The sequence below is a fragment of the Tympanuchus pallidicinctus genome, unplaced genomic scaffold (assembly GCF_026119805.1).
Source record: "Tympanuchus pallidicinctus isolate F22 unplaced genomic scaffold, pur_lepc_1.0 scaffold17, whole genome shotgun sequence".
NCBI classification, from domain to species: domain Eukaryota; kingdom Metazoa; phylum Chordata; class Aves; order Galliformes; family Phasianidae; genus Tympanuchus; species Tympanuchus pallidicinctus.
The window spans coordinates 9165934-9182871 of record NW_026294690.1 but is presented as its reverse complement, the minus strand read 5'-3'; the positions used below and the strand labels follow the sequence as shown (position 1 = coordinate 9182871).

The following is a 16938-nucleotide window of genomic DNA, read 5'->3' as shown; positions in this document are numbered from 1 at the left end:
ATTGAAATAAATGCCCAATAAGGCGACGATAAATGCAGTTTGCTCTTCAATCAGCACAACGTGACACTTCTAATTTAGTATAAGTGCAAAGTAGCACACAAGTCTTTGTACAATACTAAAACACAAAATCCCAACCTGAACTGTTTTGCCCTGTGTTTTAGAAGAGAACTGAAGGTGTGTAGTGATTGACAAAGAACAGTGCTTTGCACGAGGTACTGGTGTTGCTATTTCAGATTTTCTATTGTTGACTCAATGCCCTTGTTTGAGGAGAAACAGTTGTTTCTACTGAATGTATTCAATTATGTTTCATTCCAGTGTTATGAAATGCTCCTTGATTGCTGGGACTCTAGAGGAGCCTATTATTTGTATTTGCCTTAGGTAACTTGTGTTGTCTTTAATCTCCTATGGGTGATGGAAGTTCTCTGATGTGGTGGGGTCCTACTTTGCTTGGAGCCCTCCCAAGAGGCTTAATGTGACCTTGAGATGCTACATAAGATTGGAGTTTAATGTAATTTGTTCTGATGTATTAATATTTCTCAGGCATGTGGTTACCTAAATAGAAGGAAAATGATGGAAATGTCCAAGATGGTAGGAATCAAGATGTCTGTTCTTCCTCCTTACAGCAAGTGTTAGGAATTAGAGAAGCTCCGATTGCTTTTAAGTCCTTCTTACCGCTTCTATGCCATCTCTGCTTTTTTCTTCACTTTAAGTCCCCACCCAAACTTGTTGCTTGTGTTATTTATTAGGCTTCTACATCCAAATGTGCTTTACTGTATGCAGATAAATGGTGGTCTTCTGTGAGATCACTCTGAAAAAAATATCTTTGCTGCAAGCTTCAGATTTGCTTTTGGAATAGTAGAAAGCATTTAGAGCTAATGGGATGAGTTAGAAAATATTTAAGGAAGACAGTTGTCTTCAGTTGTCTCAGCTTATATATTATCTTTAAAACATGTCAAAGCTGAACGATTTTCATTTTGTGGATTCCCAGAAAAATTAATGATATTTCCATCAGTGTGGCTTCCTGTGTTGTGGTTGTTGTTTTTTTTTTCTTTAGGGATGGATGATATTGGGAGGAAGCTAAAGAGCTTTGTAACAACACTATCTGAAAGACAGAAATGAGAATGTGAAGGCAAGGGTTCTATCCATAGGATAGAACTGTTTTAGTTTGGGTTTTGGGGTTGTTCCCCCTGCTGTATACAAGCTTTCTGTTTTAATTTGATTAAGAAAAAAGCAAAAGCGTGATCAATTTTTTTCATAAAGGAAATTCCAATTTTCTTCTATTGGGTTGCGTGCACTTTAATATTACTCATGTTTTGAAGGTTCAGATATAAGAAGAGATGGGCAAAGCATCTATGTCGGATTGAAAAGGGGAAAAAAAAAAAGTAAGACATTAACATTTAAGCATAGCTTTCTGGTTATGGTGTAATTCACAGCAGAAAATTCAGCTGACGTATACATTATAAACAGTTGTAAAAACAGGCATTAGATATTTGCAATCTGTGGTGGACTGAGTTAAAGTCTGTGATGTCGGAGTTATCTGACGTGCTGAGTTAACTCCACAAATCAGAACTGCGTTCTGTTCTGCATTCAGTTGTTCTCCCTGCTGGGCAAGGTGATTAGTTCAGCAGTGAAGTTTTAAACCGGCCTTTTCTTTCTTCAGTTTCATCTAGCTGCAGTGTCACCAGCTGGTGCTTTTTACTTCAGTCAGGACGTGGCTAAGCTTCAGCAGAATACAGTGATGTGATTTAATTTGTTATAATTATGCACAGTGCTTTACAATATGCGTGCTGCTTTTCTTTCTATTTCCCGGCATGTGGAAAATCAAATTTAAACAATATTAGTTTTTAAGTTTAAATGTGACAATCTTTTTGAGTTTTCATTGGTATGTCTAAATCTCTGGGTATGTGATGTGATAATTCTCCCAAAGTGAACCTTAGCACAGGTACATTCTGGAACTTGTTGGACCTATGTCTATAATTGAAAATGACCACGTAAAAATGACTCCTGTGTCTTCCTAATGTTTCATATGCTGTGGATGTTTCTTGGGAGCATTTATTCAGATTTTTAATTCACCTGTTTTTAAACACGGGTATTTGTAATGGATTCTGTAGCTTTAGTCCTAGCTCTGGTGGGGAAAACTGTAAGAATTTAATAGCATTAAAGAAGCTTGTTGGAAACTGCAGTACCTGTGGTGTGTATGCTATGTGAGAGGGGTTTTCTTCTAATATTTTCAGAAAAGATTTAATGTATGTATATTTATGTGTATATACATTCATATATGTGTATATAAATATATGTTTTATATTATTTTATATAAATATTTATATAAAAGTATACACATACATCCCTGTATATAGGAAAAGCAATAAACATGAGTTTCCTTCACTCCTTTGTGATAGAGTCAGCTTTAGGTTTTGGTTTACATTCTGCTTTAATAGAGTTAGCTTCATTTTGTGTTAACTCCTCTCCCATCTCTCCTTTTAGCAACAATATTGGGTTTTATCTATTGTTTAATCTGCCTGAAACTGAAATATTAAGATTTTGGTTGCTGAGCTCAGAAGGCATGAATAATATAATAAAACCTTTCACCACATCTAGCAAGTTTAGTGGGATTTTGTGTGAGATGGCTGCATCACTAATAAGAAGAGGGAAGCACTCCTCAGAGGGCATAGGAGGTCTTACAGGTTGGGAGTGTTGGTTTTTGTTGTTACAGTTAGGGCTGAAATAGGAAAAGCAGATTTCTATAGCTGCTGGTCATCCTTGGTACCACATGGTACCATTTGCAGCCATCAGAGCTCAATGTTTAATCAGGAAACTTTTATTTAATGATAAAAAGTCTATGTAGTATTGAAACTTCGTATGCGTAGTGTTGAAGTCACTCTTTTTGATGCTTGTGAAGGCTTTTACCCCCCCCCCCCCCCCGTCTCCCCTCATCCAGTTACAATTAGGTCTGACTTCTCCCTGCTATATTTAAGAGCATATTAAATCTATTTCTCATGTACTTTGTGTGTGTGTGGAAATTCTATCTAGCTGGAGTTTGTAACACTCTGATAACAATCAGAATTCTGTAATAATAAAAAATGCATCAGTGCTGGAACAGGCAAGTACTGGGGCTTTTGAACCTTCAGAGGAATTTATCATATTTTTATTCGTAAATACAGCAAGCTTTAGTTTCTGTGAAGCAGATGGCTGGATGAAAACAGGAGAAGTCCAAATCAGCCCAGGCAGGTGTTGAGCAAATGTCTGCAGTGAGCTTTCACCATGGTTGTGGTAAAGTTCTTTACTCTTTTTGGACTTAATTGTTGGGTGATTTGGTCACAAATATCCAGATATGTACCTGTTGCTTAGATCCAATCCCAGTCTTCCAAACAAACATTCGTTTACCTCTTGTGCATCCTGGGCTTGCTCAGGTACCTTTTCAGAGCTGGTTCCTCATTGTTTCTTTTTGAACTGCTAAAATTTATGGACCAAACACTTGAGCTAATCTGTGTTATACCTTTAGAACTGCACTTACTAAAACGTAGAAGACTTTGTGTTTTGAAGGTATGAACGCCTTCAGTCTCATCAATTATTTTTAGTATTAAAAGTCAGCAGATGGAGCCAAAGGCTTGTAGAAAAATTACTTGTCCTGATGTATATTAAACCACAAAGCCCACTACGTTTAATAATGCTTCTGCAGAAACATACAGCAGCACTACTAAATCTCACAGCAGCATCCCCTTTTCTGAACCGTGTTTCTGTGCAGAAGGAGAGTTCACTCCTTTGTATACTGGGAACCAAAAAAGCTTAAAAAGATAAGTGGGAAGCTGATTTTCTTTCTGTGTACGGTTTTCTGCAGCATTGTTCACCAGTTCATCAGTGAAACTGTTATATTTTGTCAGTATTTCTGCTTTTCCTCTGAGCACAGTAATTGGAACCTACTATTGAGGGTTAGGTTGGAATTCATTACAACATTTTCATTATTGCGCGGTTGGTGAGGTACTGAGGTTTCATGTTTTTCCTCTGAAGCAACTGAAATAAGCCTTTGCCTTAGATAACATGTCAGGCTTGATATTCTAATAGGCTAACCCAATGCTTTTGAAAAATGTTAACATCCTTTTGGGGTTTTGAATAGTGTATTTGGGAAAGTAAGGGGTTGAGCTGTTTTCCAAACAGTATGTCATGAATCCCACTTGACTAAAATAAAAACCCAAAGCACTAAGTGGCACCTGCCTTTTGCTGGAAAAGAACAGAAAGAAATCTGCTATAGTTATAAAATGATGTCCAAAGGATACGGCAAGAACAAGAAAAGGTGAAACTGAGCTGTACTGTAGTGGCTCAGTACCGTTTTGCTTTTTAGAAAAGATGAAAAAAGGTTTTAGTGATGAGTGGCGGCAGTTTCATCAAACTACTGTTTCATTTTAAAAACTTGTACACTCAGTCTGCACATATGAAAGAATATGGAAGGTATATATGCTACATAGAATACAGCATAAATAGTATATATTTAACTCTCTATATAAATATATATATAGTATAAATATTGCACGTACTTTCTCCTCTTTGCTTTGATGATCCTTGAAGTTAGGTCTCTAGTCCAGAGCAACCAGTAACTTTGGAAGCTTGGCTTACTGAGCAAGTTAAAAGGCTTTTCTTATTTTCTTATTCTCTCTTGTCCTCACCTGTGCTTAAATTATCCTTATCCCACTCCTGTTGAGACATAGTGATAAAGCTTCAGCCTGTTGTACCAGCAAGCCGGTGTTCAATTTTCTGACTGCCGCTGGTTATGGTAGGAATTTCTAACATAGGAGTTTTTGTTTTGAGTGCTGTGATCAGTTCCTAGTTTTGGATTCACTCCTAACTTACTGTGAGCCTTTCTAGTAAAACATTAGATGCCTTTACTTAGGGAGAACAGTCCCTTCCAATAAAATCATATCTTATTCAAGCCATATCAGTTGTGCGAAAGAAGTCATTCAACTCCTGGATGCACCATATAGTGCTATGTTTTATCTTAGTCCAGTGTCCTAAAATTGCGAGTCACCCAATCTTCTTGCTCTGATGGGTATCTTTTATGTCCATATGTACTGTGGAAGAATTTCAATGTGTTTTTGAAATAAAGGCCACATAAATTCATGACATAGGAAGACAGTGTGTATTGCTGTATTAAAGCGAGCCTTCTGGATATGCAGTCCAACGTTAGCATTGATTTGCGCTGAGATAAAGGCTGATATCCTCTGTGTCATGTTGCTGTCAAAGATAAGAGCAAATGCTGTTTTGATTTTTGAGAGATCGCTTTGGCTAATGAAGACCAGTTGGTAGATGTCGTGGCTGGTGAAGTGGGTCTGCTTAGCAGGGACACTGAAAGGCAGCAGAGACTTCCTGGTGTTACAGCGAGGTGTGTTTTCAGTTGACAGTTCTTGCTTTTGTTGTCTTTGAAAATACTTTTCTGATACCAGTTGTCTTGCCTATACTTTTAGCAGAGAGCAGACCTAATGTATACTTGTAATTTGTACTTTTTTCTGGAGGTATTACCTCCATAGTGTATGTGAGGGAGTTGTTTTTAAGTATTTCTCAATCGTTTCAAATTGGGAAGGTACAACACGTAATGCATCAAGAGAGAAAGTGGTTATGAGGTTTTGCACCAATTAGGAAGCACTTAGTCCCAGAATTTTGGGTGATGGAAGTTTTGGAAGCTCATGACTACTGTGGAAAAAACTGTGGAGGAGATCTGATTATAGAGGAATACTATGAAAATCTGGAACTTTCAAAGAATACTGTGTAAAAAAAAAAATCTTTAAGAATATAGTGAATGTGGAAGGGGAAAAAAAAAAACTGGTTGGTAAGCTTGGTAAGCTTCCTTTGGACTGCATCCGGTCATCTCAAAGAACTTCTTCTGGTGTGCACTCTTGGACTACATGTAACTTCAGCTTTTCTTTTTAAATTAAAGGTTCCAGCTTTTTGCAGTATTACTAATGCTACTACTAATAAATAATAATAATATTTATTATTTACCCCAGCTCTGCAGACAGGGACATGGGAAGCCTTCCCCTGTTCTTGCAATGTTAACTCTGCGGCCTGGTTGCAGTACATCAAAATACCACTGGCCGTGTCACTGAAGGCTTTCTCAGCAGGATGTGGAGCAAATGCAAAACCCAACGATGGAAGTGAAAAGTGGCCCAAGGAGAGAAATGTAGTAGAAGAAAAATGCATGCAGAGAGAAGAGAAAAAGCAAGAAAAGCTGGTTTTGATGTGCCCTAGGACTGTATAAAATGCTAAAAGGTTTATTTCCTCCGTAAGTGTAAATACCGTTACATGCTGATGTTACGTCCCTCTCTCACAGGCTTTAGTTCCTCCCTTAATTTAACCAAGCTTCTGTCTTCAGCAGTGATCTGCTGTCAGAAGTACTTGTGTGCTGGCTCTTGTGGTGTTGTCTATTTCCTTGATATGTAAATTCGGTGAGTAGTTATCCCTTGAGGATGAAAAAATATATATATAATAATAATAAAATCTTGACACGGTGATTCTATGAAACAATAAAAGCAGCAACAAAAGGAAAATCGTTTTGTTTATTTATCCCAAATAGTAAACAGGGCACTATTCCAGAGAGTCCTGCTGTACGTTGACCATGCCTTGGTGGCACTGCACATCCGCTTGTTACACCGTGCTGAGGTGTGAGAGGTAAAATGCAGAAATACTTATTTACCTGATGACAACTTGAAAGGCCTAGGTGAGTAGGAAGCGTGTTTGACAGATAATAGTTTGGAGTTCTGTTGTTTGAATACATCTGGCAGCCTCTTGGCTGTCACTGTCAGAATATCCTAAGGGTGCTTTGCAGCGTGTACCAGAATTACTTCTTTTATATCCAAACCTAGATCTTCTGAAGTTGGACAGCTTTCCTGTAGCAAGCTAACAAGTCCTTGAGAGGCAAAGAAGTCACAACTTCATGTCTGTTGTAAAAGCTTGTTGTATCAGAGGTGAGGGACCCTTTTCAGGAGTTAATCAAAAAGATCTATGCAAACAAGCAAGGGGATTTTAGTCCTCAGTACAGAGCCTGACATTGTTCGGTGAACCTTCGTGATCTCGTAGGCTGTGGCGTGCTCTCGTGGGCTGGACCCCTTAATAAAAACGTGGGGCTCTGGATGCACAAATTCGTAGCAGCTGTCACAGCTGGGCTGTGGTGAAGTTTGGTCAAGACCCTTTGAACTTTTTATTTCACACTAATCCCATTTAGTGTGATCAGTATGGGGACCTCCAGCTCCTAGGCCTGTTAATTAGGTGTCAAGTGTTGGGCTGGCCGGTGTCAGGCTGTAAAATACAAACACAGGAGAGACTATCCGTAGGGAAGCCAAGTGTTTATTGTCTGATTGAGTAAGAGCCACGGTTCTGCAAAGTTGCCTTCTTAGCCTGAGACGTCCTCGGGGATCTCTTAGTCTCTCTTGCTTCTCTCAGGTAAATGGAGGATTAAATAAACATTTTGCCAAAGATATGGCATGGTTGGGTGCTGTAAAAAATAAATAAATGAAAAAGATACAGTTCTAATAATAATTGTACAGTATGATATCCAATTCTAATAATTGGTTGTTAGGATAGTCCTTTGCCTTCACTCTCTCTTTTTGCCTTTTTTCCCTGTTCATAAGAATGCTGAATTGCTCTGTAGCTCTTTGTTTTGAACACAGGAGTTTAGGATGGGGGTCTTTGTTTTGCGTAGGTACTTCTGAAATGAAGTTTCTTCCAAGACTTGACCAATGTTTACTTTAACTTGTGCTTTGTAGCATTCAGGGAATAAACAGGGTAACTTAGATCTTCATTTCCCCACCTCAAAGAATCTCAGGGGTTTTTTCAACTCCCCCATCTTTTGCTCTCCATCATTTAAGGAAGGGTAAATATGTAGAATGATATTTCAGCTTTCATACATTTTTGGGTTCCTTTATTTCAGACTTCCTGTGACAGAAAGTACTGGGGAGTTGTGAGTAGTTTGTTTCATCTCCTTTGAAGAAAAACTTAAATTTATAATCCCAGATCAGACCTTTCCTATAACTCATGCAACTCATCCTGTTAAATGTTTTAATATATAGCACCACTATTTCATTAAACAACATCTAGGAATAATTAGTTCAGCAACGATGCCTAGGAACAAAAGCCCTTCATTTCGTTTAACTTTATAAGTTGGTCTCTTTTGATCTGCAAGAACACATCTGGGGCCTTTAAGAAAGCAGAAAGAAAAATATTAAACGTTTAGTAAGGCCGTTGGTAGAGATTTCAAAGTACAGTAACCCTTTGGTACCAGGATGTAGCTCAGAGGTGCAAAAAAGTGTAAACTTCTGATTTTGTAAGTACGTGGCACCTCCACGTGATTTGGTGTTGGTTTTGCTAGGAAAGCACCACTGTGTTTTGGCTTTATTTCCAATGTCATAAGAAAAGATGGTCACTTCATCTCCTCCATGCCGTTTTTCCCTTATTTCTGCCCTGTCCCCTTTCTTACCCCAGCTGCATATGGATGGGTTCATCAGGATCACTACTGGAAACCTGACTTTTGTTTTTGCCAGGTATCTGTGCTTTAGGATTTGATTTTGCTGTGCCAAACTTTGCACTGCTTTCTTCCTTTAATAGCTTAGAATTGTTTGCCGAGGTGGCAGGGATAAATTATTTGTTCTTTACAGGAGACTCAAATGCTCAGATTTTGAAAATATGCAATATGTGATATAAGTTTACTCCTCTAATGTCAATCACTGTTACTGTCTTGGATTAGAAACTGATTTGCAGTCCAGCTCTTTAAAATTTACCACCTAAAATACCTTCCTCAAGGAAAATCATAAAAATTCTGTATACCAATTGTTTTTAATTTCACAAACTAAAAAGGATTTTTTGCAAAACCCACTTTTACAAATAGTAATTAATTCCTTTTCTTCTTTACATAGCAGAGGTAGCCTTTGTTTTGATAGTAATTGGTACAAGGAATTCACTGGGAGTGGTACCACTTTTGTCACTTGATTTGTTAGGTGTGCGTTCTTGTGTTGCTCGTCTGTTGGCGCACTGCACTCGAGTGCTGTTGTTTCCATTCCAAGTAGTTCAGAGGAAAATGCACTAGCTCCGTGATTTGTGCTAATATTTGCCACATTTAATGGAGCCAACCAGATCTCTTTGTAATTATTCATCACTTTTGTTTCGTTTTGTGTAAATCACCTCTATAAGCAAACTTATTTTAGAGGAGGGACAGGAGAATTTTGTTCACAAAAAATGACCTTGTTCTACTTTTTTCACTTAACCTGTCAAAACAGAAGTGAAAAGACCTGAAAATATTATTTTTCATTACGGGTTTTATTTTTAAATTCAGCTTTATGTTCGCTTTGTGTTTGTTTTCTTTAGTGAGCTTTTAACTCCAAGGTTGTGACCTAATAATGACCTCCTCTTTCCACTCGCAATTGCTTTTGACCTACTCCATTAAGTAAAAAGAAATAACCTAACAGAAGGGTAACCAGATCACTGCTACCACACCAAGGAAACAGGCAGGCTTTGGGATGCTCTTCTTTAATCTCTCTATCCACAGAGCCTTCATTTTAATTTGCAAAATTGAACCCAGATCGAGAGCAGTAAAGCCTGAATACGGTAAATATTCATGCCTCAGTGATCTAGAGTGGCTCCATTACATTTCAGAGATTGGGAGAATTACCTTTTGGATTATGTATATTCATGGGCTGATTTTTATTTGAGATATAATATTACTCACATTGGGCTACATGTCACACATTCTACCAAAACCAGCCTTCTCACAAAGCTCCCAATGTTCCTTACATGTAAAAGTTTTACTTCTTTAGCCTATAGTTTCCCCCTTTTATGCTTTTCAAAGTCTGGCAGTAAACAAATTTCTTTTAAAGAAGAAGGGAAAAAATCCCAGTAGAAGTTCTTCTATAAAACCTTCAACCCTGTGTTTACTGTGATATATTCTTTTGCATGTGACTTTGAAGTCTTCAGATAAAAGTATTATTATTGTTCTAAACCAAAATCTATTTGGAGGAGAAAAAAGAATTCAGTTCATTTTGTTGGAAGAAAATTCCAGACAGCCTTTTTTTAACCTATCATTTTGTACTGTTCTTGAGTTCTTCTTGGGTTTTTTTCTTTGAAAAATATTTATTGAAATATATTTTGATAAGTTGCAGAAATTTTAATTGGTATGTAAATTTTAAGCTTATTCCATGCTACGGTTTTACTATGGGTCTGATGTTTGTTGTGTAGATACTTAATGGCTAAATTCAATAGCACTGTGTGTACTTCAAATTGCATACCTTGCTATCCGAGTGACGGCCTGCATGCGCAGTACTGCTTACAGTTAAGGTTACTTGACATCTTCATGTTCCTTTTTTTGTTACAACCTTTGAGAGATCTTGGTCTTCTTTATGTGAGAGGATGTACCTTAGACATCTACTGCTGCTTCCTTTGCCTCATCTGTGAAGCATGGGGATCGCTTCCCTGCCTGAAGTCCAGAGCATCCTGTATGGCTGTTAGGATGCTCTTTTGGCTGAAAATGCTATGAAATGCTAAATACTCTGAAAAATCAACCTTCTGCTTTCAGGAAGTGCACACTGTGGTTTTTCTTGAGAATTAAGACCATGACAAATGATGTGGTGAAATTTTCTCTTTACAGGTGAGAGGCAATGCCATGTTATATCGCAAGGGTGAGATGCTGACTGAACTTTATTAAACAAATATTGCAGAAAGATGGAATGCATACAGCACTGTATGGATTTGATGGTTTACAGCAAGTAACAAATTCAGGGCAGTCCAGGCAGAAGAAAAGAAATGGGGGAGTTTCTTACTCAGTGAGCTTCGGTCAGCCTGTGCATTGGATAGATCAGGCTCTGGAAAAGTTTGAGATTATATGCTCAAAAACTACAGGAGAATGCCTACGCACAGAAGGTCACTTAACATCGTGTGCCAAATCTTAATCTTGACACTTGCTAATTTTTGATTTGTGATTGTCTGAATTAATATAACATGCACATAATTTAATTTAAAAATATAACATTAAAGCAGAGCAGCGTGAGAGTATGATCATTGACCCGCATCTTTATTTACTGAGCGCATGGACATATTTTAGATGCTGTGAAAGGAAATAAGCTAAGGAGATTTTCCCATCCCCTTTTATACTGCTTTATTCCTGTACTGCAGTGCAGGCTACTCAGGCAGTGGAGTTATTTTAACAGGAGGAGGAGTATATTAAATAAAATCTGATAGCATGTGTGTGGCATTACATAAGTACCACAGCGATCATTAAGTGGTGCACTTAAAACTTCAGTTAAGAATTCAGGTAAAAGAACCATTGCATGTAAAATATATAGCATGTGGAAGAAAAAGATGTTTCTTTCTTGGAGCCAAAGTGAGGCTACAGACAAAAAGTAGGTTCTAGAAATATTCCAGACCTTTCAGAAAGATGTTACTGAGTCACAGCATCTCGGTGACATCTGCATGTCTTGGAATTATTTCCTATCAAGGCTGCTGCTGTTTGCAGTTGGTCCAAGCTACCGTGGGGATGTTGACTGGGAAGAGATGGCTTTCCACAGCCTGATCATGGTGCAGTGTCTGTTACTGTTGTTCAGTGATGTGCTACTGACAACTCTCCATACCTGTCTTATGCTATTCTGGGGTCCTGGCTGAAGATCCGTGGAACTCTGGATGCTCATTAGTTTGTGACATGAACCCCAAAGACTCAGAACATTAAGAAAATATATCATCATTTTTTAAAACAGTGATTTGGGTGGAGGATGTGCATGGAGTAGTGCAAGGGCCTTGAATCGTGATTTTTTTTTTTGAATGCTTGTTGTTGCTCTCCTGTACTCACAGCCCAGGGATCCTTGTGGTGCTTCTCAAGCAGGAGTGGTTTGCCTTACCTAAAACACTGCACACCCATCTGTAGGACTCTGCTTGTGGATAGTCATCCTTTGGTGGGGGTCCCTTGTTGTGATATGGACACATATCACATACTCCTTTTATGAACACCGCTTTTTAATCCTGTCTTTTCTCTGCTAGAATATGAATGGTAATTATTGCAACTTTGCACTTTTTCATCAGTATTTCAGGGAAGTATGGATTGCTGTATCTTTTGTATTAGAAAGATGCACTTGCAGCACTGGGAGGCAGCAGGATGACTAGGTTCTTATCTGAAGAAGCTATGAGCAATGGCATATGGCTGATAATGCAAGTTGGATAAATAAAGGAAAAGAAGCTCTGATATATTGCAGAAAAGTCATTAGCAGACTTTTTCTGTATCTTGTTTTCTATTAGTCTACTGAACTGCTTTGAAAATCTTAGTGGGCTTTTGCTTTGGTCTTCAAGTAACAGATTCTTTTACATTGAATGTGTTTGTTTATCTCAAGGGCTGGACTTTGGGCAGTCTTTCTGTTTTGATTTTTTTTTTGTTGTTTAAACTGCATTTGAACACATGAGCTTCTTCTCCCTCATCCTTTTTATAGTCCTTTATGTGACTAAGAATGTTAAAGTGATTATACAAATTTAAAATAACAACAAAAATGAAAGGTAAACTAAATTCACCAAATATAAGATTTCTACATGTGGCTTTTGATTTGAGTGATGAGATGTAATCGATTCCATGTTTACCTACATTGTATCCAGTAAGGTCTATCACTGTGGAGCTATGCTCAATATTGTTCATTATGTGCTTAGAAAACGCAAAGTTGGTGATGCAGAACTGTTGTGACCACAGTGTGACCACTTTTTCCTGGCTTCTTTGGAGAGCTTTTATATTCCAGCTAGTAAAGATTTTAGTTCAGCCAATAAACTTTTCGTCTACTCTACTTTGATCTAAGTTCCTGCAATTAGTTTCCCAATTACTCTTTTTCTTCCTTCTGTTCTACAGTCTTCTCTTAATGTTGCTTGTTTTGGTGGTGTTGGGAAGCCAAATATTTGTGCCCTTCATGTTGGGTTGGCAGATTTTGTAGAAAAAGGAAATTCTCATTTCTACTGAGATGCTGCATCCAAGACAAAGATGTGAAGAAGTGGAAACATTCAGTATTGTCTAGATGGTAAATAATTTCATGGTTAATAAGGTTAACTTTTCTAGACTGTTCTGAGTAGTCTAACCTAAATGAGGTCCTCAAGGTTGTGCGGCATACTGAGAATGAAGCCCAGATCTGCTGAGTTTTATCCTTAAATCGTTAATTTGGAATTCTCTTCATTGCTGCTCATCTATTTTGGACTCTGACTTTAGGAATAGAAAATAAAGCAATGTGCAAGGATTAAAAGATGGATTGCTAAGGGGCACGCCGTGGTTGAGGGCTGATTTGAGAATAGTTACAGCTGAGTAAGACATAATAATGGCTTGAATGCTGAGAATTGCACAGTAGCATTTGGCGTAAAGCTTTTCTTAGTACCAATTCCACAGCTGTCAAAAGGGAAGAGAGCAGAAAAGAAATTGATACTGAGAGTGGAGATCTGCTACCAATTCTGTTCTGTGCTCATTCACCATAAAATCTATTATATATTGACAGAAAACACTACAGAAATGATCTCTGGAACAGACCATTCCCATAGAGAGTTCAGTTCTTGGATCTGAATTTTGAGGTTTCAGCCTTTCACAAATGATGTGTGTAACTTTTCTGTGCTGAAGGCTGTTATCCAAGTACTTGGTGTTTATTTAGGAGAAAAGTATTTTTTTTTATTGCCAAAAATACCATTTCAGTATTGAAAGCTTGCTATCTAATGTAGGAACTTCAGGCAGAGTTGTTACCTATCCAACATCCATTAGTAGGAATGCAGCAGGTGGCAACATAGGCAAATTATCAGAAGAAAAACATGTGGTTTCACACAGACCAGAGAAATTCTTGAAAAATGGTTTACAGAAGTGAAAGAGAAGCCAAAATGAAGCTTTGTTAAACTGAATTGCTTCAGTCTGATTGATTAGAGCCAAGACTGATCTTTAAAAGCTGATTTCATTTTTATGCTGAAGAACTCCTTTAAATAAGGAATAGAATAGCAAGCTTATTAGATTTTGGTATAGACAGATATTTTAATAATTTCAGTTCATATAAAGAATCATTACAGATGGAATCCCAGAATTTAGTGGCAGGTGATGCAAACCTGATTTATAAACACAGACATTTGCGGGAAAACTCTCTTCCTTTTTTCTTTGTCTAGAATTGAATGGGCTGCAGTCTTAGATTTTTGTATTACTAATTATTTTGATGTGATACTTTACGACATGCAATGGTGCTCAGTGTTGTACAAACACTGAGGAAAATAACTTTTTTCTGAACACTTGATGGTTTTTAACCAAGTCAAAAAAAAGTGACTGAAAAGGATTTTGTGGAAGGAATGAGAAGGCAGTGAGGCAGATATGTGGCTAGATGCACTATTGCTGTGTTTTTGCTGGTGTAGGTGATAAAGGGGAGAATACATTAAGTAAGCTATTCTGAGGTGAGAGTAGATAGTGTGTACGTGTGGCAGCAGAGATGGAGCAAATGTCAACCTAATTGCAGCCATGATAATTCTAGAGTTTGATGGCCAGAAACACTCAAAATACGTTAAGAGGCTCAAAGTCTTGGTATTTTCAAATAATTGATAGAGGCATATTCTCAGCCTGTTCACTTCCTAAGTTCTGAATTTTGGATTCTTCCAGAAGGGCGACCTCCTTAGAAGTGGGAACGGTGTGACATGTGGCTTTATGCCTGTGATGTGCTTGTGTGCAATTCTATTTCATTTTCTTTCTTTCATCCACAGGTGACAAAGAAAGTCAAGTCTATGCAGATGTTCCATACTCCTGTGACGTACGCCATGCAGGGTGACAGAGTAGGCATCTGTGTGACCCAGTTTGATCCCAAACTACTGGAACGAGGCCTGATCTGTACCCCAGAATCACTTCACACCATCCATGCTGCAATAATTTCCCTGACGAAAATCCAGTATTTTCGAGGAGCGCTTCAGACAAAGGCTAAGTTTCATATCACAGTCGGTCATGAAACAGTCATGGGAAGAGTGATGTTTTTCAGTCCTGCTCCTGCTGACTTCAATGAAGAAATTCAAGAAAATGCTTTTGATTTTGATAAAGACTATCTTTATCAAGAGGAGTATTTGTCCAAGGACTCAAAGCCTTCAGAGGAGAATAAAGAAAATGGCCAGTCAGAAGTCCAGCTGCCAAAACAACAGTGGGCTCTGCTAGAGTTTGAAAAACCCGTCACTTGCCCTAAGCTGTGCCTTGTGATCGGCTCCAAGCTGGATACGGATATTCATGCAAATACCTGCAGGCTGGCGTTCCATGGGGTGCTGCTCCAAGGCACGGAAGACAAGAACTACGCAGAGACTTTTCTTGCAAAGCTGAAAGTATACAAACAAAAGCACAAAGAAGGACAAGTGGAGAGGGTAAGCTGTCCTTTCAGTGCTGTTCATTGGAGAGGGGAATCTTTGTTCTGTCTGAAAACATATGTTGTTATGTTGTGGAATTTTCATTGTTATAGTTGAGGTTATACCATTTTCTTACATTTATATACCTGGTGCATTATGTATTTCCTGTTTGCAAAGAGTTGGAGATGGTTCCTCAAGGCTGACAAGTTTATTTAGGTCAGTACAGCACCAAGTAATTTGATATTGTTTTTTCATTGATCCTTCTGATGGTCTAGCCTTCGTGTTCTTCCTGCAAACTTGCCTTGTTTGTATGCCTTCCTAAGTGGGTCAGCTTGTTGTTCTTGTCCCACTTGACAAAGCCTCCACTTTTCCACTGATTTTTTTAAACACAGTTAGCAGTACATTGAAAATATATGTGCTACATGTAAATACATCTGCCTATAAATAACTTAATTGCTTACCCTTAGATGAAAGTAACTGATGAAAATTTTAGCAAATGTTTACTTGATTAGTTAGTGTTCCAGGTGTTTTATTAACTTCTGGGTAAGAAACTATTAATTTTTATTTTCCTAATCCAAATCCGATTACTTGAACAAAACACTTGGCAATCTTCTCACTGCTTCTTTTCAAAATTCCATTGAAACAGTTTTGAGTATTGAATAAGGTCCCTCCTTACTTTGCTAAAGGAGACTAAACAATTGTCAGCATAGCTTATCACGTTTGCAATTTATAGTGCAGACGTCTTTGAATACTTTTATGTTTGTTTTACTAATATAACAGTAAAAATAAATTATGTTCCTTCTCAGGGCATGATTTTGTATTAGTGAGGTTCCTTTTTCCAAATGCTTCACTATATTAATTAAATAGGCTATGTATGTTTCCCTCCCTTTCTCTCAGAGGAATCTGTGTTTTTGCTTTTTCAAGCAAAGTTACTCCTTTGTGTTTCCACTGCTGATTTCAGAGGCCATTCTTTTTAAATGAGCAAGAGGACTTCATTGTCAAAATTCCAAAACCATTTCTTTTTGGATGCTCATCTTGTCACTAGAAAGGAAGCAGAAGAGGCAATCTGTAACTTTCTAGAATCTTTTCTTTGTTAAGATGGGTTGTAAGAGATGCCAGAAACAGTAGTCACTCTTTGTGTTAGGTGTATTGTGTTTCCCCTGCTCGAAATGGCTGGCTGCCTTTCTCTTTGGCTGGTGATACTGAACTAGAACACCAAATTGCAGGTAGTCTTTCCTCTGAGCTGCAGAGAAGACAGACCAAATGTAAATGTCTGGATCTCAATTCTACTTATTATTCTGATTGCTCTAATCTGAACTCATGAAACATTTCCCTTCATCTCTGCTAAAAATGTACTTGTTTGTGCCCAGACCATGCTGCCAATATCCGGAGAGACCTGGCTTACCAAGTGCTGTTGTTTCTCTGTGGCTGTTGGGAATATGAATGGGAACAAAAGTTGGTGTGACCCATGGAGGCACATGCTGTTTGGTTCTTGTTTAACTGAAATGAACCAGTCCTGGCTTCTTTCTTTATTTTTGCTCCTAAGTAAGGCACTTGTGTAAGGGAGTGCAAAACTTGTGGAGTGCTGTGAGGTTATGAATTTACTGG

At 38.0% G+C, this 16938-nt stretch overlaps 1 protein-coding gene across 1 annotated transcript in view; it reads left to right on the top strand.

Moving 5' to 3' along the window:
* Window positions 1-16938, top strand: part of EEFSEC (eukaryotic elongation factor, selenocysteine-tRNA specific) — a 113325-nt gene that overhangs the window by 45451 nt on the left and 50936 nt on the right. Inside the window, exon 5 of the mRNA XM_052678787.1 lies at window positions 14710-15348. Coding sequence (XP_052534747.1) covers window positions 14710-15348 — 639 coding nt within the window. The remainder of the gene's footprint in view (window positions 1-14709; window positions 15349-16938) is intronic.